At 48.9% G+C, this 21,623-nt stretch overlaps 10 protein-coding genes across 10 annotated transcripts; 3 read left to right on the forward strand and 7 right to left on the reverse strand.

Moving 5' to 3' along the window:
* Nucleotides 1-270: 270 nt before the first annotated feature.
* Nucleotides 271-3,283, reverse strand: N7520_000353 (Sterol O-acyltransferase; the record flags this gene model as incomplete). The annotated part of the gene is made up of 8 exons (XM_057134288.1): nt 271-473; nt 532-655; nt 727-1,052; nt 1,102-1,137; nt 1,345-1,729; nt 1,785-2,467; nt 2,529-2,670; nt 2,738-3,283. 8 exons carry the CDS (start codon nt 3,281-3,283, stop codon nt 271-273), a joined length of 2,445 nt encoding a protein of 814 aa, XP_057000224.1.
* A 618-nt stretch (nt 3,284-3,901) lies between these two features.
* On the forward strand, nt 3,902-4,647 carry N7520_000354 (uncharacterized protein; the record flags this gene model as incomplete). Its single annotated transcript, XM_057134289.1, has 2 exons — nt 3,902-4,084; nt 4,147-4,647. 2 exons carry the CDS (start codon nt 3,902-3,904, stop codon nt 4,645-4,647), a joined length of 684 nt encoding a protein of 227 aa, XP_057000225.1.
* A 322-nt stretch (nt 4,648-4,969) lies between these two features.
* On the reverse strand, nt 4,970-6,479 carry N7520_000355 (aminopeptidase P family protein; the record flags this gene model as incomplete). The annotated part of the gene is made up of 3 exons (XM_057134290.1): nt 4,970-5,170; nt 5,230-6,262; nt 6,316-6,479. 3 exons carry the CDS (start codon nt 6,477-6,479, stop codon nt 4,970-4,972), a joined length of 1,398 nt encoding a protein of 465 aa, XP_057000226.1.
* A 201-nt stretch (nt 6,480-6,680) lies between these two features.
* N7520_000356 (uncharacterized protein) lies at nt 6,681-8,042 on the reverse strand (the record flags this gene model as incomplete). The annotated part of the gene is made up of 1 exon (XM_057134291.1): nt 6,681-8,042. One exon carries the CDS (start codon nt 8,040-8,042, stop codon nt 6,681-6,683), a length of 1,362 nt encoding a protein of 453 aa, XP_057000227.1.
* Nucleotides 8,043-9,121: 1,079 nt separating this feature from the next.
* On the reverse strand, nt 9,122-12,678 carry N7520_000357 (uncharacterized protein; the record flags this gene model as incomplete). Its single annotated transcript, XM_057134292.1, has 3 exons — nt 9,122-9,309; nt 9,380-11,819; nt 11,878-12,678. The coding sequence occupies 3 exons, from the start codon at nt 12,676-12,678 to the stop codon at nt 9,122-9,124; spliced, it is 3,429 nt and encodes a 1,142-aa protein (XP_057000228.1).
* Nucleotides 12,679-13,543: 865 nt separating this feature from the next.
* Nucleotides 13,544-15,968, forward strand: N7520_000358 (bifunctional aminopeptidase/epoxide hydrolase; the record flags this gene model as incomplete). The annotated part of the gene is made up of 9 exons (XM_057134293.1): nt 13,544-13,945; nt 14,043-14,127; nt 14,188-14,404; nt 14,463-14,580; nt 14,635-14,880; nt 14,939-14,952; nt 15,007-15,235; nt 15,296-15,783; nt 15,842-15,968. 9 exons carry the CDS (start codon nt 13,544-13,546, stop codon nt 15,966-15,968), a joined length of 1,926 nt encoding a protein of 641 aa, XP_057000229.1.
* A 210-nt stretch (nt 15,969-16,178) lies between these two features.
* On the reverse strand, nt 16,179-17,226 carry N7520_000359 (uncharacterized protein; the record flags this gene model as incomplete). The annotated part of the gene is made up of 3 exons (XM_057134294.1): nt 16,179-16,693; nt 16,781-17,108; nt 17,161-17,226. The coding sequence occupies 3 exons, from the start codon at nt 17,224-17,226 to the stop codon at nt 16,179-16,181; spliced, it is 909 nt and encodes a 302-aa protein (XP_057000230.1).
* Nucleotides 17,227-17,771: 545 nt separating this feature from the next.
* Nucleotides 17,772-18,734, reverse strand: N7520_000360 (TIP41 family protein; the record flags this gene model as incomplete). Its single annotated transcript, XM_057134295.1, has 3 exons — nt 17,772-17,885; nt 17,947-18,337; nt 18,412-18,734. 3 exons carry the CDS (start codon nt 18,732-18,734, stop codon nt 17,772-17,774), a joined length of 828 nt encoding a protein of 275 aa, XP_057000231.1.
* Nucleotides 18,735-19,036: 302 nt separating this feature from the next.
* Nucleotides 19,037-20,298, forward strand: N7520_000361 (aurora family serine/threonine-protein kinase; the record flags this gene model as incomplete). Its single annotated transcript, XM_057134296.1, has 3 exons — nt 19,037-19,117; nt 19,179-20,123; nt 20,176-20,298. The coding sequence occupies 3 exons, from the start codon at nt 19,037-19,039 to the stop codon at nt 20,296-20,298; spliced, it is 1,149 nt and encodes a 382-aa protein (XP_057000232.1).
* Nucleotides 20,299-20,590: 292 nt separating this feature from the next.
* On the reverse strand, nt 20,591-21,437 carry N7520_000362 (mitochondrial inner membrane protease ATP23; the record flags this gene model as incomplete). Its single annotated transcript, XM_057134297.1, has 3 exons — nt 20,591-20,818; nt 20,881-21,140; nt 21,209-21,437. 3 exons carry the CDS (start codon nt 21,435-21,437, stop codon nt 20,591-20,593), a joined length of 717 nt encoding a protein of 238 aa, XP_057000233.1.
* Between the last annotated feature and the right edge of the window lie 186 nt (nt 21,438-21,623).

Raw genomic sequence — 21,623 nt, forward strand, 5'->3', positions numbered from 1 at the left:
CATCTGCGTCAATCCTGATTGTCGTGCAGTCTAAATGAGAGAGGTTTGGACACTAAAATCAATGACCCACAGGGGAGTCATGAAACAAGTCCCGAGGCCTGTAATGTTGTCAGTCTAAGTCTATCATATTAAGTACACCGTATTCTCGCTTATATATATTTACAACTTATATTTTTCATACTTATTTCTTACGTATATACGAAAGAAATAATTTTATCTAAATTCGCGTTCATAGGTACTACTATTAGTAGCCTAATTACCGCTGGAAGTTTACAGGTACTGGTTGAACCACGCCACAGACTGTAGGAAGGCTGATTCCCGGGCAAATTTGATGATAGGGTTAAAGAGGTCTCCCCGGACCGCAAATCCATGTTCCACGCCACTAAACAAGTTGACTTGATATGGCTGGCCCGTCTTCAGCAAAATGTCCTCGGATTCGCGACGTTTTGCTGCGGGGAATATTGCATCGGTCTCTGTTAAAATGGGTGAGTACTAGTTGAATAGAATGGAGATAGGGAGGAAATCGCTCACCAGCTGCTGCAATAGATAAAGGACCTTTGATGGTAGCTAATTCTTCACTATCGACGAAGCTAGGATGCGCTACATAGCTGACATCGAGCAGACCAGGTTGGAGCAGACGGATGACGTATTTGGCCTAAGAAAATAATCATAGCAGGTTAGCATTCCCAAAAAAAGAACTGCTTTTCTTTGGACAGACATCCTTACTCCGAAACAGTATCCAACCCCACCGATGCGCTCACAACCCATACTAGACTTCATCTCCTTCAACACAGCCTGAACTACAGGCTCAACGCGATTTGGGAGATGACCAGGCGGGCCCTTTAGCCAGGCCTGAAGCTCGAATCCATCAGGGCGATTCAACGGTACAGGATCACCATGAAACAGGTCTGGCATGGCGACAAAATAGCCATTGGCTGCCAGCTGGTCCGCAATCAACTGAGCGTTAATGAAGCGGTGACCAATAACGTCAGTGCATAGAAGAATAGCCCGCTTGGTGGATTTGTCTTTCGGGTAGGAAAGGTAAGTCTCAACTAGATAATGGGTTAGTCACTTGGTTGGGATTAATGCGCCTGTACACACCGCCGCCAATCTGTTGGAATTCGCCCTTGGCCTGGCCTTCATGGTTGAAACCAACGGTACAGCAAGTAGCAAGGGGGTTGGATGCCATGATGAAAGAAGTATGGGAACAAGGAGAGCAATGACAACAGGATGGTTATGGTTCCAATGAAGTTACGAAGATAATCATGCGGGAAAAATAGGAGAATGATAATCCAAAGCGGGGGTGGGTTTCCCCGTCCCCTACCTAGATGATCAGGTACAGACTGCACAACAGACTTGGCCCAGTAAAAATCCCCAGCCAGAAGAAGATGTTGCCCACAAGTCTTTGACCTCGCATCACGCGTGTTCGACTCAAGGAGACAAGTGGAAGTTGCGACATTTGCAGAATCAACAAATATCCTCGGAGGCGTCGGAAAATACACAGCATAATCAATTCATGTACACATGCTGACAGTAGAAATGTCATCAAGCTGGCAGACACCCTCGAGAGGTGAAACGTGCTGATCGAGCTGTGATAAACGTGGCGCAAAAGAAAGTTGTGTACTGGACGATTCCAATCGCGAGCAAACTGATCCCATGAGACCGAATTCCACCAGTCAGCATAGAACCCACGATCAGCAAATCGAGTGATCTCAGCTAACGCATTAAGCTGTGTGGTAGTCAGCTGGCAATCTCGAGCATGCCTATCATATTATAATCCTCACCACACATTCCCAGATCACATAGAATGCCAGTAGGTACTCCATCATGAAAGGAAATAACAAATCGCTTAGGACCCATGGGAACTCCCGAAGCCTCTGCTGCATCGTGAATCCTTCCTCCTTCATTTGTAAGGTGGACATGACGACCGGATATATCCAATTCTGTGAGATCGCAATCATGACTACAATGATACCAAACGTGGCGGCTGTCTTCTCGGCCACGTAAACCCAGTCAATTCGCTCTGTTCGTGGATATTCAAGCTCATAGATCAGGGTAGGTAGGGTGATGAAGTCGCAGAAATTTCCAATGGTTAAGTTCCGGGGATATTGATTCATCGAAGAGAACTGACCCCGGAGACCGTCAGACAAAAGCTCAATTTCCTGCTCAATCAACGCCTTCAAAGATGCCATTTGGTCCTTTGCCAATGGGGTTCCGCTCTCGATCCGACCCGATAGCGCCAGGAGATGATCTGTAGCACTAGATCTTCGAAAGCTTTGGTGGTCAACGGAGCTGTGATGGTCAACAGGGTGCCGATGTTTGGCTTTTTCAGGGCCAGCCATGTTGAACTCGCTGCCCGTGCCTACCGCGGAGGTGGATGCAGCAGAAGAAGTTTGATCATCGCTGTGCTTGTCCAGCCGACGTAGGCGGATTGTCAATAATTCCCGCTTTCGGTATAGCTCCGATACTGACGAGGATCGAGTCAGGGTCTTGACGATCCAAGAAGGGAAGTGGACAGGGTAACCCACAGTATCCATTGAAAGAGGAATAACTATGCTGCTTCATCAACATTGTCAGACAATGTAAAACCATGAAAACGGTATGTGTCCATGGCCAATCACGATGATAAGTCCACCAGACGGCGATGGCCAGGTATGCTGTCTGCCAGACCTGAAATTCTTCATCAGCCAGTCGGACTGCTAGTTTGACGTCCCCTTTGAAGGTGCTGATAGCTTACATTTTGAATGAGCCACCCTAGGCCACTCCACCGTAGATATCCCTGCAGAATGGCCCGTTGAAGACTGAGGCAAAGGATGGTCGACCAACATAGAATAAAGTCCGATATACCTAAAACTAGGACATCTCTGCGGAACATCAGGTTGATAATCTCGTTCTTGCCCCAGAGGGTGCCGTAGATCCGCCAATTGTTGGCGGCAATCTTGACCAGCAGCAAAGCCACCCCAAGCCAAAATAGGGTGAAGAATCCGTGGAACCTTGAGGAATGTAAGGTTGAATTCTGTCGGTCGAAGGTGCTAAGCTGACGAGTGAACTCCAAGTCTTGAAATCGAAAGCGACGTCTTTCTAGCCCGGTACTCTCGACATGTAACTTTTGATGGAGTACCTCCTGGAGTAATCTGGTATCCTCTGCTGTCAACAAGTATTGACCTGCTTGATCAGTCTCTTGAAGCTTCACTGAAACTCTTTGCTCAGTAGGTTCATCAAGCTCCAAGTCGCTGGATGTGGACAACTGTTCTTGTAGATCTTCCTGATCCGAGAGGATCATGGTGAAGGGTCACATAGAAGGTAGATAAAAAAATTCTTTCTCTCTAATATCCTCTATCTTCTCTCTCTCTCTCTCTCTCTCTCTCTCTCTATGTTTGGTCCTCTTGATTCGGGTGGTTCGGATCTTGTGGCGAACCGTATATTTGAATATATGACGTTTTGATATTCCCGGTGAAAATGTGTAAAGTTATTTTAGGTTAGAAGTGAAAGAGAAGAGGAAAAAAGAAATATAGTAAGTTTCCAGTAATTTGTAACTTGTAAGTTCTGGCAAATGATTTGTTTCCTTTCTCCGTCCCTTGAAATGGAATTCACCTCTCCTATCACCACCAGCTCATACACCATGGATCCACCACAAGTTCAAGTTCCAAGCTTGGAACAGCCTGATACTCAGACTGAATTGCTGGTCAATTCTAAAGTGACTCCATTGAATGGCAATTCGACCGATTTGGACATGGGTATCCAGAAAGCAGCTCATGAAGATATATCCCTTTGCCTAATGCCATCCTTACGAAATCCAATACTCCTCTAAAGTTTTTCGAGTAAATGCATCTCTATTTCCCCCTTTCCATTTTCATTTCCTTTCCGCGGATTGAGCTTCATCACAGTCACGGTCCTTGCTATGGAGCAGTCTCACTCACCTCAGCTGCCCCAGCATACCTTGAATAGCTTCCTGGTCTCCCCATTCGTTGAAATTGTCGTCGGCCAAGGAGATGATGAGACTGTCTTCAAGGCTCACCAGTCCCTCCTCCTCGAATCACCTTTTCTCAATGAGCTTGTCAATCACTTTGAAAGCACGGGCCCTGTAAGTGTTGATCCAAAGCTAAGTAGCAAATCGTCCCACTCATGATATATTATGCTTTCTAGCGACGCATCGTGCTTCCCACCGAGAATGTCGAGGCGTTTGGTTGTTTCTTAGAATTTCAATACACTCGCGACTACACCATCTCCCAAAACGAGACCGGCCTCACAAATGGGTCAGATGATGGAGGGGAGCAATTGCTCCATCATGCGCGTATCTACACACTGGCCGAGAAGCTGGGCTTGCCTCATCTGAAGAGTCTCGCTCATAAAAAAATACACAAAGTGAATGGAACTCCAGGCGGCGAGTTGGCCTATGCCCGCTATGTCTACACGCAGACCAAACCCGACGATAGTACAATCCGAAGACCCGTCGCTTCGTACTGGGCCTCCCGTGGCCATATCCTGCGTCATGATCTGGAGGACCAGTTTAAAAAGTTCTGTATCGAGGTGCCGGAGTTCGCCTTTGATGTGCTGACCATCGTGATGGATCGCAATGAAAAAAACACCGAGCTCGAGTCGAGCATTCGTGGTAGTGCTAGGAAGCGTCCTCGAGGTGACAAGTAAATGGGTCAAGAATGTCACAGTTACCCATTGACAGTATTGGAACGAGTCAATACCCTCTGCCTTTTTTGCATCCTTGCTTTGGCCATTGAAATGATTATTCAGTAGGCCCTACATCTAGCCAGGCCTATCATTTCATCTTCACCTTCATCAAGCAAGTTTGTATGTTCCTACTCTATAAACTACCTAATCTTAGTTCCCGGAGTTCCTGGATCCTGTATTTAGGAAATCAAACATAGTCTTCAATCCAAAGCGAGAAGTTGATACACACGATTGATATTTATGAATGTTATCATTGCCCTGGTTCATTACTTGGAGCTGAAGCTTATTGGGCCAGGCTCTCCACATCGACAAGAGCCTTTGGTGCGGATGTCAGATTATCGGAGCCGTCCTTGGTGATGTGGACATTATCCTCGATGCGCACACCTCCCACGGCCCAGTATCGTTCCAAAACACTCGCATCAATATATTTACCCAGTTCGGAGGATTCCAAGATCGGATTGATGATGAATCGACAGAAATAGATCTAGGAGGATGGGGTCAGCGATCAATTTCCTGGAATCACACGCACAATGATTATCTTACACCAGGCTCAACGGTGATGACAGACCCTGCTGGCAGGTTGCCACGCACACGCAAATACCGGAACATCTTGTCCTCGTCTTCGTAGTTGGGATTGCCACCTGTGTCATGGGTATCCATTCCCAGGTAATGGCCTAAGCCGTGCGGGAAGAAGGCCACGCTGATCCGCTTCTCAAACAGCTCATCTTCGGAGCCGCGCAGAATTCCAAGCTTCAGCAAGCCCTTGATTGCGATGCGATGCGCCAACGCGTGCACATCATCCCATTTGACCCCGTCCTTCAACACAGCAATGCACTCATCCTGCATTTGAAGGACAATCTCATAGATCTGCCGGGTCTCTGGGGTGAACTTGCCGTTCAAGGGAATCACGCGGGTGATATCAGCACAGTAAGTCTGGTATTCACCACCCGCATCAACAAGAATGTTATTTTTCCGCTGCTGGGTTACTGGATCGATGAGGGACTTATCATTGCTGACATAGTGTAGAGTCGCGCCACCTTCGCCGCCGGCAAAGATGGGGTGGTAGGACTGTTCCCGACATCCATTGGCAATACAGGTGCTGATGAAGACGCCCTCCAGCTCGCGCTCGTTGGTCGCAGCCTGGGACGCCTTGATGACAGCAATATGGCCCTTGGCGGAAATCTCGTTGGCCCTTCTCAGCAGGGCCACCTCGTATGCATCCTTCACCACCCGGGCGTCCCCAATGACATCCTTCAAGATAGAGAGATTTGCTGCAGAGAATCCCTGAAGCTTGACATCCTCCGACACCTGTTCCGAAATGGCGAAGATAGGCGCTTTACCGCCCTGGTTGGACGCAATGGCGGCCAGAGTAGCATTGACATCAGTGGTATAGAGAACACGATCAACATCGTAAAGCTTTGCAGCCTCCTCCGGTGACATAGGCAAGCCGGACCAGATAACCGAGTCCGCATCAATAGGAGGAATGAACAAGGTCAACTGGTCTGCTTTGACGTCGTAGGCCACGGACGCATCGGGTAGAAGACACCCCGTCAAGTAGAAGAACGGGCGACGTTGCCTATATATTCGATGAGAGGGTTTGACAGCGCGACCAGAGAGCGATGAGCGTACCTGAATGGCATGGTCTCGTCATTGTCCTCGATGAACCGAGTTTTTTGCGCCTCCAGGTAGAGAACCCCGGCCTCGCCATGTCGAGCCTGGAGGAGCTCGGCCACACGACGAGCGTGAGCTTTGGCCGGGTATTTTGTGGCAAGAATTTTGTCAACTGAAGCCATGAAGTGCAAGTTGAAGGGGCTGAAGAGTGACAAGAGAGAATAACAAGGGGAAAAGGCTTGCGCGGGGCAAAATATTGTTGTTGCATTGATTGCGGGGCTCCAGCTAATCTTTATCTTTGCATGCGCGGCTACATCCGGTTCTTGAATATGGATCTGGCTTCATTACACATTATAGGATAGTACTATCAAAGCCCACAGATATCATCGACCTGGACTACCTTGAGTTTCAGACGCAGATATCTCTTCAAATTCCATTTCCCACTGATCAACCTCGGCAAACTTCTTCGCGGCGGCTCGCAACTCAGCACTCAGATAATGGCCAGACACCGTCTCGGTTTCGGAATCGCTTGCGTCTGAATCGGGTGGAGAGGACAAGGGTGATGATGATGGCGAAGAGAGGAGCAGTTCATTCTCCTTATCCATATCTCTGATTGGCTCCTGTGGCTCGGATGGCTTAGGTGCAGGAGTCGGTTTGGCCTTGGTTTTTTTTGGTTTTTGATTGGATTGACCTAGATTGGTGGTAAGGGGCCGGGTTTCAGTCGAAGGGGCGCTTGTAATTATCTTAGATGGCAGATAGCTCAACTCATCCTCATCACCCGAAGCTACGGCGTGCATCCCATCGTCGCTCTCGCCGTCACTGGGGAGTTCCGAGTCGCCCACAGCTCGAGGCTTGCGGCGAGGCTGTCGTCGACGGGGCAGCAGCCTATCTCTTAAAGTTGCCGTGGCAAGCTGAGCCGAGTCTCTAAGCTTTATGCTTTTAGAGCTCTGGTGGGGGACGGCTGGCGAGCGGGCTGTTGCGACGGAACATTGAGTGCTCTCCGGTGGAGGTGGACTGCTACTGGCGGGTAATGCCATGGTCTGACTGAAAACTTCTGGGAACGGTATAGGTTGCGGTGTCTCTTCTGATGCACGAGTTGGTCGTTCACGAGGAACTGGTGTAACGCTGGGAGAATCCTGGACAACCTCCGGGGCCTCTTCTATGGACGATTGGAGCACTTGTATATCCTCACGCTTGCGCTTGCGCGATCCGCCTGATGAGGGTAGTGACTCCGAAGGCGATGGAGATTGGTCACCGAGTGATTTGCCCCGCGTCAGATTCAACGGTGTAGACTCATCCTGAGGGCTCAATCCTCCCAGAAAGTCTTCATCATCGAGATCGGACGAACCATCTTCAGCTTGCATCATCTGCAAAATGCTCTGTTGCCGGGGTCGTCGACGGAAATTACTCAAGACCGAGCTTTCAAACCCGGGAGTACCAGGGATACGCGAACTCATGTCACCCTTTCGGCCTGCAAATGATAGCGTCGAGGAGTAGCCTCGAGATCTGGTCGGGGGCCGACTGCCGGTACCAGGGCGACTTTCGGTACCCAGCCGATCGCCGGTTGGTGAAGATTCAATGGCTTGGTCATAGCTGGTACCTAGAGGGGTTTGACTGCGAAGGGTATGTCGAGGATCCAACGTGGGCTCGCGCTCTGGGGACTGGTGAGAATCTTCTACTTTTTCAGGCGCAACAGCAGGCTTAGCCTTGGATGATCGATTTCGCTTGGGAGCAGGGCGCGGCATTTCAATAAATGGAAGAGCGAAGAGCGAAGCAGTAAGGTATAATCTGGGGAAGAATATCTAGAGGAAAATCGCGTTTGTTTTCCAGTACGCGTCCACGTGCGGATAAGATAAGATAAGAAATTGTTTTCTTACACACTTGGAGAATTGCTCCACGTACCCCCTGAATGACTTCCGATAAGGAATATACTTTAGCTACGGTAGACTATATACGTATATCGAACATATCCACATATTTTAAAAAATGGTAGCGAAAAGCGAACATTTGGAAGGTTAATATTGTAGGGTGCCACTGATTTCGGAGCCATGGGTTGGTAAGGCGCCTTGTCAATGGTATCACAGACTCCGCTGATCATAAGTGCTACCATGTCGTTCACTCTGTCAACTCTGCTTCCAACTTCGCCTCACGTCGACACTATCATCTCTAGGGGGATTGCCGAGATTGATAGATACGCACATCTGGCACCAAGCCTGACATTATCCGCAGAGATCATTTGTGATGCTGAAAGACGACGGCAAATCTGGCCTGATCACCCGGGGTTGGTATATGAGAAGCGAAGAACTACCGATTTGTGTTCGCAGTGCATGGAGCTTAGATCCATTCCAATGTTTTCTTTTCTTTCCTTCTTTGCAAAATTTGGGATTCATACGATCATACGACGCTGAGTTCGAAAGCAAGTCGGCTTTATTTGCCTCATGATGTATGTTTTCCATCCAATGCCACTATCACAGAAAATAAATCACTTGGTATCGTAGCTCTCACCCAAACCTAAACTCCTCGCATAGACCGGAGAAGGTGTATTGAAGGGCGCGAGTTAGCAGCAATCAGAATAAGAGATATGCTTTATAGGAAGCGAGACAAAAATGTAAAAAGGAAAAAAAAAGGAAAATAGGTACAAGTCCCATCTCATGGCAATTATGTTCTTCAAATCATATCTTAACGAGGCAAATCATGGTATCTTAAAAGACATGGCGGAGGGTTAATATAAACGTCAAAAGGAATATTGGTAGATAATAATCAGGATGGCCTATGACAGGCCCCTGGGGGAAGAGAAGGTGGAATGTGTCAAATAAACAAGCTCTTAGATCAATACCCATTCACTGCCTCGCTTGATAAACTTATCAAGCATCATGCCCACATCAGCCAGTGCAAAGCGGCACACATAGAAGCCAAAAAACTCCGCTGCGTGGCGTGTGCTGAGCTCTAGACCAACGTGGGTTGGCGATGAGAGTTTGAGTCCTGGATCCTCAACTTGCTGGGCGATTTGATCTATATTTTCGTCAGCATGAAAATGGTAAAACGGGGAGGGGGTGAAAGTGAGTTCTGAATCTGCACGCACCTATTACTTGGGCAGCATCGAAAAGACGAGCTAAAGCTCCCATATAGTGGGCATTTGGGCCCGAGAACTCTAACTGGGTGACGTTGCGCTTTGTATGAGTGGTTGGTGCCGACGTCATGGGAAGAGAGTTGAGTGTCAAATTATCTTTGTTGCTTTCGCGTACGCTCGAGGGAGCGGAGGCAGTTGTGCCGATTCCGGACGTCTTTGCCCGAAGTCGTTTCCAAGTTGGGAGGTACGACTTGTTCGAGGTACCTGAGGTCCTGGCAGGAGGAGGGTCGGGATGAGTAGAATCCTCTGATGTCGCATTTGGCCTGAAAAGCGGCATTGAAGTCTGGACCCCGACATCGTGACCCAGTTTCTTTGATAGTGTAACCTGGACCTGATCAAGGACACTCTCAAACGCTTGCATTTCTTCCAAGACGGCATCGGCATCGTACGTGTCCACCTGGGCTAATTTCAGCAGCGCCGCCGTCAGAAGATCACAGTTGGACACCTTATCTTCCACGGCCTTGATCTTGACATTCTTCACACGCCAGGCATCGCGAGGAATGAATAGTTTTGCAGACAAATAGCCGCCATGGGGGTGGGCGAGTGTCTGATACAGGCATCGCATAAGCCAGAAGGGGCGGAGCAGAAAGGATTCTGGACACGGTTCGAGGGGAAGAGGCGCATTGGCTACAAGGGAGTTCGGACGGCCCAAGGCAGTGGGAGAATGAATGTTGCAGTCAAAGAGGTTAAGGCCACCGGTGGGCAATCCGTTTTGTGTAAAATGCGTCACAGTGGGTGTTGGCATCACAGGAACGCTACCACTCATGATGGCCTTCTGAGTGTCAAGTGTTGGGAATGAACCACTCCACGGAGTTGTGGGAGACCCAGGTGCCGTTTCAGGATTGGGAACAGATACATTGCGAGATCGAAATGCCTTTGAACCGAGCCTGTCCAGGCCATCTGGGGCAGAAGGCACCTTACCTATGGGCCGGGCTGAGGCAGGTAAAGGGGGAATCCCAGCAGCCTCATCATCTTCATGAGTTCTGGCCTTTGCGAGATTGGCATGGTCCGTGATGGACCCAATTGAAGGATTACGCTTCGAGGGGTAAAGGTTGGCTCGAAAACTTGACACGGGGGCTTTGAAGAGGTCCGAAGCGTGTTCATCTTTGGGAAGAGGCGGCGGTGCGCGACTTTTCAGGGGAATTGCGAATGATTCGATATCCGAGGTGTTGGAGTCGGTACGAGAGCGCGTATTGGTTTCGATCTTCAGTTCACCTGAGTTTTGCCCTGACAGTCGCCGCGCCCGGACTCCTGGAACAGGAGGTGGTCCCATTGCGGGGGGAGGAGGCTGGGATAGAGATATCCGCTGCGGTAAACTAGGGAATTCAGAGGGGATTGGAGGCAAGGCGGCAGACGGGGGAGAAGACGGAAGAGGAGATTGCTCTGGTCTCTGATCGGGGGGCAGGATGTTGTCGTCCTCGGTGAGGGTGGATAAGGTAGTCCCGGTGCCCGTAATGTTTGATGCGGCTGAGCTCTCCCAGGTCCTTCCAGACATGTTGCTAGAGTCAGATTCTCGAGGGAGCGCCGACTTTGATTGTATACCAAACTCAAAATCATCCATAACGTAGCCCTTGGTCATCTCTTCTAAAAGTCTCTCTTCCTCCTCCGCCTCCTCATCGAGGTAGTCCGAATGTCGTTCCACCGGATTCTCGAGTATGTTTTGTTCCTGAAAACGACGTATTTCCCGGCCACGGTTCATTGCGACCTCCGCCTCCCGTTCTGCTTCGCGGACCCGTTGCTTAGCCAGCTCGATATTCCTGCGCGCATTTGACACGATGTCATCATTTTCTTCCTCTCGGTATTCCATGACCGGCGCCAAAGCCTCATCGTAGGCAGCCTCCACGGCGGCATCGAGGGCGGCATCAAACTCAGCTTCGGTATCAGTGCTTATGCGTCGACTCGTTCGACGCCGCAGGTAGACCGAGGACGCCTTCGAGTTCGCAGATGACGGCGAGGATGCGCCAGACTCATCAATTGTGTCCAGCCATGAAGTTGATTCAGTCTCCTGCAAGGGGAGTTCCAGATATTGCTGTTGATAAGCAGTGCTGCCACCTAACCCCACAGGAGTAGATCGACCGGAATGTGGATTTTTCGGCATGGCTACAGACCGTAGTTGGTCATCAAACACAGCTGGCCTCAAGGATTGGCGGCGAGGAGGGGGCGACTCGGAAGGGAATGATTTGGCCTCATCTATTGAAGCGTCAAGGCCAAGGCTGGAGTGATTAGAGCTATATTGGCTCTCAATGTGAGACTCGTCCATTACTGAAGATTGGAAGAATTCGCTGTATGATTCCTGGCTTAAAGGGCGATCTGGAAGTGCCTTTCTATCGCTGTCTGGTAGAGGTAAGTCCATGCGCTGGAGTTCTGTGATTCGGATCATATAGGTGTCACGCTGGAACAGTTAGCCTCGATCCGGTTTTGTTCCACGATCATCGGGGAGGCAAACATACAATTTCTTGGAGTTTAAGTTTTTCTTCATCTCCGCCATTGCTACGGAGCATCACTAGTTGTAGCAGTTGACATGCATCTGTATAGGCCTCCATTGCGCCCTCAAAGTTGGCTGCATTGTCCAAAAGCACAGCCGTATTCGCCTTCTGAAGCGCTTTGGACAGCATTGCCTTTTGAGTCTGACCATGCTGTCGGCCATCCGCCTCCCCTTCCCCGTCCAACGAGATGGCGCCCTCACTGGGCCGAGCCACGTGGCCCTGAGGATAGGACGGCCCGCCTCTGAGATCATATTGATCGTTTGGCGAAGAGCTGCGCAGCAAGTGACTTGAGGCCGTAATCGAAAGATCCAGGTGAGAGTTCGAGTCGGGAGAAAACATATCTGAGGCTGTCAGGTCCGGCAGGCTCAACTCAGGCAGCTCCCCCAACACTGGTCCTCGCTGTGGACTATTTCCCGAAATCGACATCTTAGAGCTCCCTCGACGATGCCCCGCATAATCCGGTAAACCCTTGCTCGATGCGGTGGACTGCGACCAGCGGTTCACACTCCCCAAGCCTTCTTTAATGGGGCTACTGCCCCACGAACCATCTGCGACCAGACCTGGAGCATTCTCCGTCAGCACACCAAGCCCTGTCGGGGTAACGGCCCTCGAGGCCTTCCCCATTCGATTGCGAGATCCCGGACGGGAGGAGCGAGAGGCCGGGCGATTGGGGGGAGCGGCCGATGGGGGATCGATAAGAGACCCCGAGGGACGTCTAGGGTGGAACGATCTTGGTTCATCTTCCAGGGCCGAGCGGTGTAGCATTTTTCCAACGGAGGAGAGGCGCAATTGGATGAGGCACTATGTGATTCAGAGGTCGAGACTGGGCATTTAGAGAAGGGGGACAATTCTAGAGCAATTATCGAGGCGAGATTTCGTCAACGGGCGTACTTTTGCACGAAACCAGACAATCCAACCGTCAGAGGGATTTGACTACCGGACGCATGCTTCGAAATTCACGAAAAAGTAGCCAAAAAGATAGGAAAATAATAAGGAAATGTCGGGGAGAGGGAGGAGGGGGGATTGTTTGTGTGTTTCTGAGATGTATTCTGTATGCCGAATCAACGCATTGCTTTGAAGGAACGAGATTGGGAGGATCTAATGGGGAGATTGAAGAGATAGTATGTACATTATCATCAATCTCCCTGTTAGAGTAAGTAACAAGTCAGGGGCGGGATTAATCTTCAGGGGTGGTCCGTGTTTGGCGGGCGGTGGGAAAGGGGATGTACATCATGTGGGGTTTGAGAATAGTATAGACATAGTATGGTTTTAGATACATAGTATAGAGATATCATTATACATATACTTGAGATAATAAAGATGTAGTGTATAGTCTAGAGTAGTATAGATCAATATACTATGATTTCCTCCCCCAATCCATTCTTATCCCAGGTACACGTATCTCGATATCAAATAAAGTCTATACATCATTAAAGGGAGAAACTTTATATCAATTCTCACATAACTTTAATCATGGTACATATCCTTTTGATCATTCAAATTCGATTGATCTTAATGAGTTGTCACATATTAACATAGTATCATTATCTAACGTGTTTTCATTTGTCCGCTTTTTACGCTTAGAACCGGGAACCAACCAAAATTCTTTTCTAACCCCCCCCCCCCCCTAATGAATCCCTCCCCGCTTAAACGTTTCTTTGCACTCGCACGCGCTCGCCCTCCCTTCTCTCGATCTTATTCTGTGCGCGGAATGACCATGGCGTCCGATCCGCGTGATCCGAATACGTTGAGCAACTACAACCATTGGCGCTCCACTCACATCACCGCCAATTTCGACATCTTGTTTGACCAGAAAAAGCTTGCTGGAAATGTCATCCACAAGTTCACCTCAATTACCGATGCAATCTCAAAGGAAATCATTCTAGACACCAGTCACTTGGATATTGGTTCGGTCAAGGTCGATGGCCAAGCTTCCAAGTGGGAGCTTCTCCCCACGCAGGATCCCTTCGGCACCCCACTCAAGATTAGTCTGGAGCAAGGTGTCAAGCTGAATGGAACCATTGAGGTGGATGTAGGTCAATTTTACTCCTTCTTGCCACTACAAGCCTCATTCCAAGTCCATACGCTAGTCTGTCAATGTCAATTCGTACTAACTGTCAGGTAACTAGATTGCGTTGAAAACCACCCAGAAATGCACCGCGCTTCAATGGTTGACTCCGGCCCAAACCTCCAACAAGAAACACCCATACATGTGTAAGTGATCGGTCAGAGATCTCATGGAATTCTTGGGGTTTCCTCTTAACTGGACTTCAGTTTCGCAATGTCAGGCCATCCACGCCCGCTCGATTTTTCCTTGCCAGGATACACCGGATGTCAAGAGCACCTTGGACTTTAACATCAGCTCACCCCTGCCGGTTATGACAAGTGGTCTCCTTACTAAGTCGGATGAGACCGCAGAATCGGGTCACAAGCTCTACCGATTCCACCAGTCGGTCCCGATTCCCAGTTATTTGTTTGCGATCGCCAGTGGGTAAGAATACTCTCCCGAGGGACCGGGGTTGCTCATTGCTAAGTTTGAATCTCCACAGAGATGTGGCTCAGGCTTCAATTGGTCCTAGAAGTGTGGTAGCTACCAGCCCGGATAAGCTGGAGGAGTGCACATGGGAACTGGAAAATGACACGGAGAACTTCATCAAAACCATTGAGGTATTTTGAATCCCTCTTTATACTTATGAACTTGGGGATATTGACCTGATACAGAAAATTGTGTCCCCCTATGTTTGGGGCCAGTACAACGTATTGATTCTGCCTCCCAGTTTCCCTTATGGCGGCATGGAGAACCCGATCTTTACCTTTGCGACCCCCAGTATTATCTCGAAGGATCGTGAAAATATCGATGTCATTGCACACGAGCTGGCTCACAGCTGGAGTGGTAATCTGGTGACCAACGCCTCGTGGGAGCACTTCTGGCTGAATGAGGGCTGGACCGTGTATTTGGAGCGACGGGTATGTGTACTCCCCCGTGACAGAGATCCACACCAATTCTGACCAAACTTGCAAGTAGATTCTCGCAGCAATGTATGTGGTCAAGTAAGCCATAGTCTGGGGGTGATATTAACATTATCTCTATAGCCACGGCGAGGCCTACCGTCATTTCTCGGCTATTATTGGCTGGAAATCCCTTACGGATTCCGTGGAACATTTCGGTCATGATCATGACTTCACCAAGTTGATCACTGATTTGAAGGGCAAGGACCCCGATGATGCTTTCTCGAGCATCCCCTACGAGAAGGGTTTCAATTTCTTATTCTACCTCGAGAACCTCGTGGGCAAGCCGAAGTTTGACAGGTTCATTCCTTACGTATGTCTTTCCTGCTCAGAGACATCCCAGACTCATTTGTTCTGACATTATCTTTTCTAGTACTTCACCACCTTCCAACGGAAGTCTCTCGACTCATACGAGTTCAAAGAATGTATCCTGGGCTTCTTCCAGTCAGATGCCGAGGCATCCCAGCTGTTGAATGAACTGGACTGGGATAAGTGGTTCTATTCTCCTGGGTTGCCCCCCAAGCCGCAGTTTGATACATCTCTCGTGGATGTTGTCTATGCACTGGCTAAAAAATGGGAGACTCTCCCTAGCTCGTCGTTCAAGCCGCAGGTGAGCGATCTTGAGGGTCTGACAGCCAACCAGATTGTTGTATTCCTTGAACAGATCCTTCGCTGGGAGGAACCTCTCCGGCCAGAACTCTCCAAGTTAATGGGCGAGGTCTACGGGCTGTCCAAGAGTACAAACATTGAGGTGTCCAATCTCTATTTCCAGGTCGGTATGAAGGCCGGCGATGAGAGTGTCATCGAGCCCACTACTGAGTTGCTTGGTCGAATTGGACGGATGAAGTTTGTGCGACCTTTGTAAGTTTCCCAACCACCATAGGGCAGCTTGGGTCATTGCGCTAACACAGATTCCCAGGTACCGCAACCTCCAGAAGATTAACCGTCCAGTTGCCCTTGCAACCTTTGAAAAATACAAGGACTTCTACCACCCCATCTGCCGTGGTATGGTTGAAAAAGACTTGTTTGGCAAGAAGGAAAATTAGATCATCCGAGCCTTGTCTATAAGAAGACGATGATGAAAGGAATTCTTAACTAGTAAGGAGGAAAATTTTGATTGAATAGATAATGGAATACTATACATATCCTTATTAACCCTTTAGAAGGTGGGAGTTTCAAAGTAGTAAACCAAGAGAATCTGAAAAAGGTACAGATGGTTAATATCCCCCAAGGGCACTTTTATGTCCAGACTGGGCTTAATTGCCTCCAGCCATTCTCTTGTCCGCGGGTGAATACCCAAAAATACCCGATTCCTGAGTGCTTCCCTTACTCAACGCAAAAACCATGTCCGCCTCTTGCATCTTTGATAGTTCCGACAGAACTCGTCGCATATAGGCCACCACCCAGGCAACCTTAGTCCAGTCAATGTCATTCCCATCGGCATCCACTGAGTTGGCCTTCCACAAGTTCCTCCAGACAGCAGCGCCCAGCACCGCATCACCCTTAGCCAGCCCCTCGTCATATGCGGCAATAATCCCACGCCATTGGATGAAGAGATCTTTCAAATATTTGTTACGAATAGACCGGCTCCCCAGATCATGCAGGACGTCCATGCGGTTTTCAGCATTGTGTGAGAAGTGGTCGATGAGGTGGCGAGAGTAGGTTTGAACACTGTCACGAGTGGGGAGGGCACGTAGTCGAACGGTCAAAAGATACATATGCAGGAAGGTGATCTGCGACCAGGTGGAAAATGTTGGTACAAGACCAAGCTCTATTAAAACATAAAAGTCAGTATTTGTGTATCCTACCAGGCTAGATCCAGCTGGCCAGTTGAACCCTCTCCTTGAGCATTACTCACCTCGATACCACCAACTATCACTAACACCGAGATGCTCCCCCGATTCCGTCGTGGGGACTTCGACCCCCCTTTGAGACGCTTGAGGAACTTTGTAATCCGCTTGGCTGGAGCAGGCCTCAAAAAGCTTCTGGGTCATTCCATACGCGACGTAGGTTTCAGCTGCAGCTCCTGGCCCTGTCGACACATTCCGGATGAGGCCGTTGGGTCGGAGGGGGAGGGCTAGGCGCGATTTGGCTCCTGCGTTGAATGTCTTAAGCGATGTGCTAGAAGCAACGTGGTGGCCTGTACGTCCTGATGTTGAGAGAGAGGCGCGCTGGCACAAGGGTCGCTAGACTTGGTTAGTGTTCCAGTCGTAGCGCCGGATTGATTGGATGATATACCGAAAGGCAAAAGGCCTGCGATCTGCGGAGTCCGCGAGCAGACGAGGTCAATCGTGTGGTTGACATAGTTTCTTTTGATGGACGAGATGTAATTATTGAAACTTGTCGGCGATCTTTTTTGGATTATCGTAGGTGTTTGCATGGTTTGCGTTGAGTGGGCCAATCATCACTCCCGCTTCACCTGTGAATAGCTGCAGTCTGTATATGTTTACATTTGAAATGATTTGATGCTGAAAAAGACTTGAATGTGACTTCTTTAGTCTTTGGTCTTACATACTAGATAATATGTGTACAACTTGAAAGCTGATATGACACAATATGTGCATGTACATGTACTTGAAATTATTTACACGATGCTCATATATCAGAGTACATTGTAACTGATCGATTCGTTCATTGCGATTGTGTAGTGGTTTTATTCATGAGCTGCATTTTTACCATGATCTTGATTCTCGATTCTCTGCATCTGTGTTTGGGGTCGGATACGGTGTCCTAGCATGGCCACTGCAATCCCTAGGTGAGGAATTTTGTGTTTCTTTCTTTCTTTCTTTTTTAGGGGTCCGCTCAATTGATATTCATCAATGCTGGTATCAGTTGGTAGCAGGTAGAGCTTATTCCGCCAGGACGACTCGTTCGGAGCGCTTCTCTACCACGGGCAGAATCTCAGATAACCGATTGGCATCTCGCATCAATGCAGGGATATCACCCCGAGTACTTGCTAGAATCTATCAATTCGGTGAGCGAGGAAGTTTGTACTAATGTGTTTCCATTGGGGTTCACCCATACCTGTCTCACTTTCTCATATTCACACTCCTTCGATTGGTATTCCCGGATTACCTCACGAGTTTGAAAATCCACATAGACCCGAGTATCCCGAAGGCGGATCAATACATTGTCCAGTCTCATGAAGAACCTTGTCAAAAGGAGCAACCTTTCGGGCATCACACGGATTTTACATGATAACATGGCGATCCCATTGTCGGCCAATTCATCCTCGTAGAGAACAACCTCATCAAAGAACAGTATAGGATCAGGGCGTGTAAGGAGTTCGATGGGAATCGTCTTGGAGGTCTCTTCAAACGGCGGTGCATTGGGCCTCAAGGTGCCTTTGTAGTCGGTGCTGTAGGACCAGTCGAATGGCTTCACTACTTCTTTTATGCCTTCATGCGTTTTCTCCCTGTTGATAATTGGATGTTAGCAACAATGTACAACTCTATAGATGTGGTATATTGGAGTACGGAATTGTTCTACCTGCTCTTCTGCCATTCCTTCGAATAAGCCACTTGTAACATTGACTGTCCAGTCTTATCCACTCGGTCAAGGGCATCAAAAGAGTTGAAATTGATACCCCAGCCACTTTTGTCATGCTCAATCATCACATAGTTGTCACCAAAGATCATTTCCGGGGGGGCAATGCCGAGCTTTTTTGTCATCTCCTCAATAGGGTCTGCTTTTAAGATTGGTAGCTTCTGCGTGGAGATGCGGAAACCATGAATGGCGATCTCCTGCGGGCGTTTAGTAGGATAGACTGCCGCATGCCCTGTGGGCACAGCAGTGAGTGATCTGGAATCCATGGTTCTTTTATTTCTCAAAACATGTCGTCATGGGAAAGAAATCGTTATCAAACAACGATATGAAGGTTGAACCCCGCGGAGCGGAGAAAGAGGCGGGCCGATGCTGTTGCTGGGGAGATAGCATTGATTACGGGAATCCAAAACACCCGTTCCTTCTTCTCTCCACTATCAACCAAATCGACTTGCACACACTCGGCACCTACGACCCATGCTCTGTCTTTCTTCCTAAACTTGTCTTAAAGACTTTTGTTGCTTCTTGATTCTCTGTTGCTGTTGTGTTCACAGCTTCCATAAACATTGCAATGGCAACTAAGACGTTGGAAGCTCGCTTTGAGCACCTTTCCGTCAAGGACGAGAAGGATCGCACCTATGGAAAGCCTAAGGTATGCCAATTTCTCAATGTTTGCTGAAAAATGAAGAATGCTCATAGTCTAGGCACCCAAGGGTTCCATCTCGACAGCTGCTTCGATGTCCGGCCTTGGACCATCGCAGAGTAACTCAAACCGAGCTCAGTTGCTGAAGCTAGCACTTCAAAACACAAATGAAAAGGCCAACGCAATGAATGTCCCACCATCCCCTGCCAAGGGCTCGGGGACGGTGGTGACCCGGAATACCGACGAGAACGGCGATCAGCGCACGTCAACTTCGCTTCACGACCCATCGGTGCCGAGAGAACTGCATCTTGGAATGTTTGAAATTGGAAAGCCTCTTGGTAAGGGTAAATTTGGTCGCGTTTATCTTGCGAAGGAACGGTCATCAGGCTTTGTATGCGCCCTGAAGGTGCTGCACAAGTCGGAACTCCAACAAGGTGGTGTCCAGAAGCAAGTGCGGCGCGAGATTGAGATTCAGAGTAATCTCCGTCACCCCAATGTTCTCAGACTGTACGGTCACTTTCATGACAGCAAGCGAATCTTCTTGATCCTAGAGTTTGCTGGTCGCGGTGAACTATACAAGCACCTTCGTAAGGAGCATCGTTTCCCGGAGTGGAAGGCTGCGCAATACATTGCACAGATGGCGGCAGCGCTGAAGTACTTGCACAAGAAGCATGTAATGCACCGTGATATCAAGCCCGAGAACATTCTGGTCGGAATCCATGGAGAAATCAAGATCAGTGACTTTGGTTGGAGTGTTCACGCTCCCAACAACCGACGCCAGACGATGTGTGGAACGCTTGACTATTTACCTCCGGAGATGCTGAAGCCGGGCTCTCAAGACAACTACTATAGTGAAAAGGTGGACCTCTGGAGTTTGGGCGTCTTGACCTACGAGTTCCTAGTTGGCGAGGCACCTTTCGAAGACACGCCTGTTATGACCCAGCGACGAATCGCCAGGGCTGACATGACCGTTCCATCTTTTGTCAGCCCTGAGGCAAAGGACCTCATTAAAAGAGTAAGTTTTCAACCTATAATATTTCCAAGACAGCTTGACTGACGATATATAGCTACTGGTACTTGACCCTGAGAAGCGAATTCCTCTTGATGAGATCCAAAGTCACCCCTGGATTGTCAAACATTGCGTGAAAGACGTAAAGCGGAGTTCCGGCTTCAAGGAGGGCAAAGCATGAAGGCATCTGCATGATATATTGGCTTTAATGTGTCTTTTTTTTCGATTTGGTTCGATAAACGGACGGAGTTCTTAGGCGTTGGGTCTTGGTCTGCATCATTCGGAGTTTTGTGTTTTTTTGCTGGGGTATAGCCAGATCAGGCATTTGCGATATCGGGACATGTGCTCTTTTAATCTTTCTTCTTCGGTGTCAATGAAGTATGGTACATTCAAAGCTTTATGGTACAGATGCAGGATGGTATATAATTTGGCGCCGTATACTGCAAGGTAAGGGAAACGAGGGGAGTTTGGTATCATCTGTAAATCTCATCAAAGGGTCTGGTGTCTCGGAAACAACTACCCCAGACTTCATCGACAACTTGCTTTGCGTGGGCCTCGTCCCGGCAGGTCGGTCGCGCCCTCACAGACAGAATGGCTCGTCTCCGAACACACTCTTGGTGTTGCTCAGTCAACTTCCATTGGCCTCTTCGGAAAAACTCTCGCGACCATCTGCATTCACCACTCAGGGAACTTGCTCGAATCTGGCGGAGGTTAGCTAAAGAAACTTCCTGAAAAAAATCACTATTTAGCATGGTAAACGAACCTCTGAGCAGGCAGCATGTCGTAAGTTATCTGTCCAATTCACTTTGAACCGTAGGTGGTCATAGGCGTGTACCATCTCGTGAGCCAGTGTATCCTCCAAGTGACCTTGATCCTTCATTTCATTGGCACAAAGCAAGATGCCATACTCGGGATCAAAACCACCCGCTTTTCTATTTGTACATCGACGACAATAGATATTGTGACTGTGAAGATCGCCTCCTAGTTGCTTAATATTATCGCTGAGGTAGCGAATAACCGGGCCTTGCGGAGAAGTTCTATTAGTAATTTGGCTGACATAAATGATTCGATATGGGGGAGGGAGGCCGTACTGTACTGCAAGAGGAAGTCACGCTGTTCATCGCATCGTTTGCAATCATCGGCCTCATTTCGAAGGTCTCGCGCAACTCTGAACTGTTCAATTCCCTCGGAGGACATCTTGCCGGTCAGGATACGATAAATGTTGCGAAACTGGTTCCAAGTATCGTCACCGGGCACGTAGCCCGTATCGGACTTGCCATTTGACGGCTCTGCTGAATCTGGCGATTGGGAAGTGGACATGTTGATTGTAGAGACTCTCCAGCCGCTTCCGCGGAGCGAAACGAAGATTCACCGGGCGGAGGGGTACGGCAGAAACCGGCGATTGTTCTGACGCAAAACAGTTCTTTGAAATCCTGGTTCCTCAATTCTTGCCTCAATTTACGAGACACGACCATTCACTCCATTTGTCTGTGTTTAGGGCAGCGG

Source organism: Penicillium odoratum (assembly GCF_028828045.1).
Source record: "Penicillium odoratum strain IBT 22623 chromosome Unknown utg000001l_segment0_segment0, whole genome shotgun sequence".
In the NCBI taxonomy this organism is placed as follows: Eukaryota; Fungi; Ascomycota; class Eurotiomycetes; order Eurotiales; family Aspergillaceae; genus Penicillium; species Penicillium odoratum.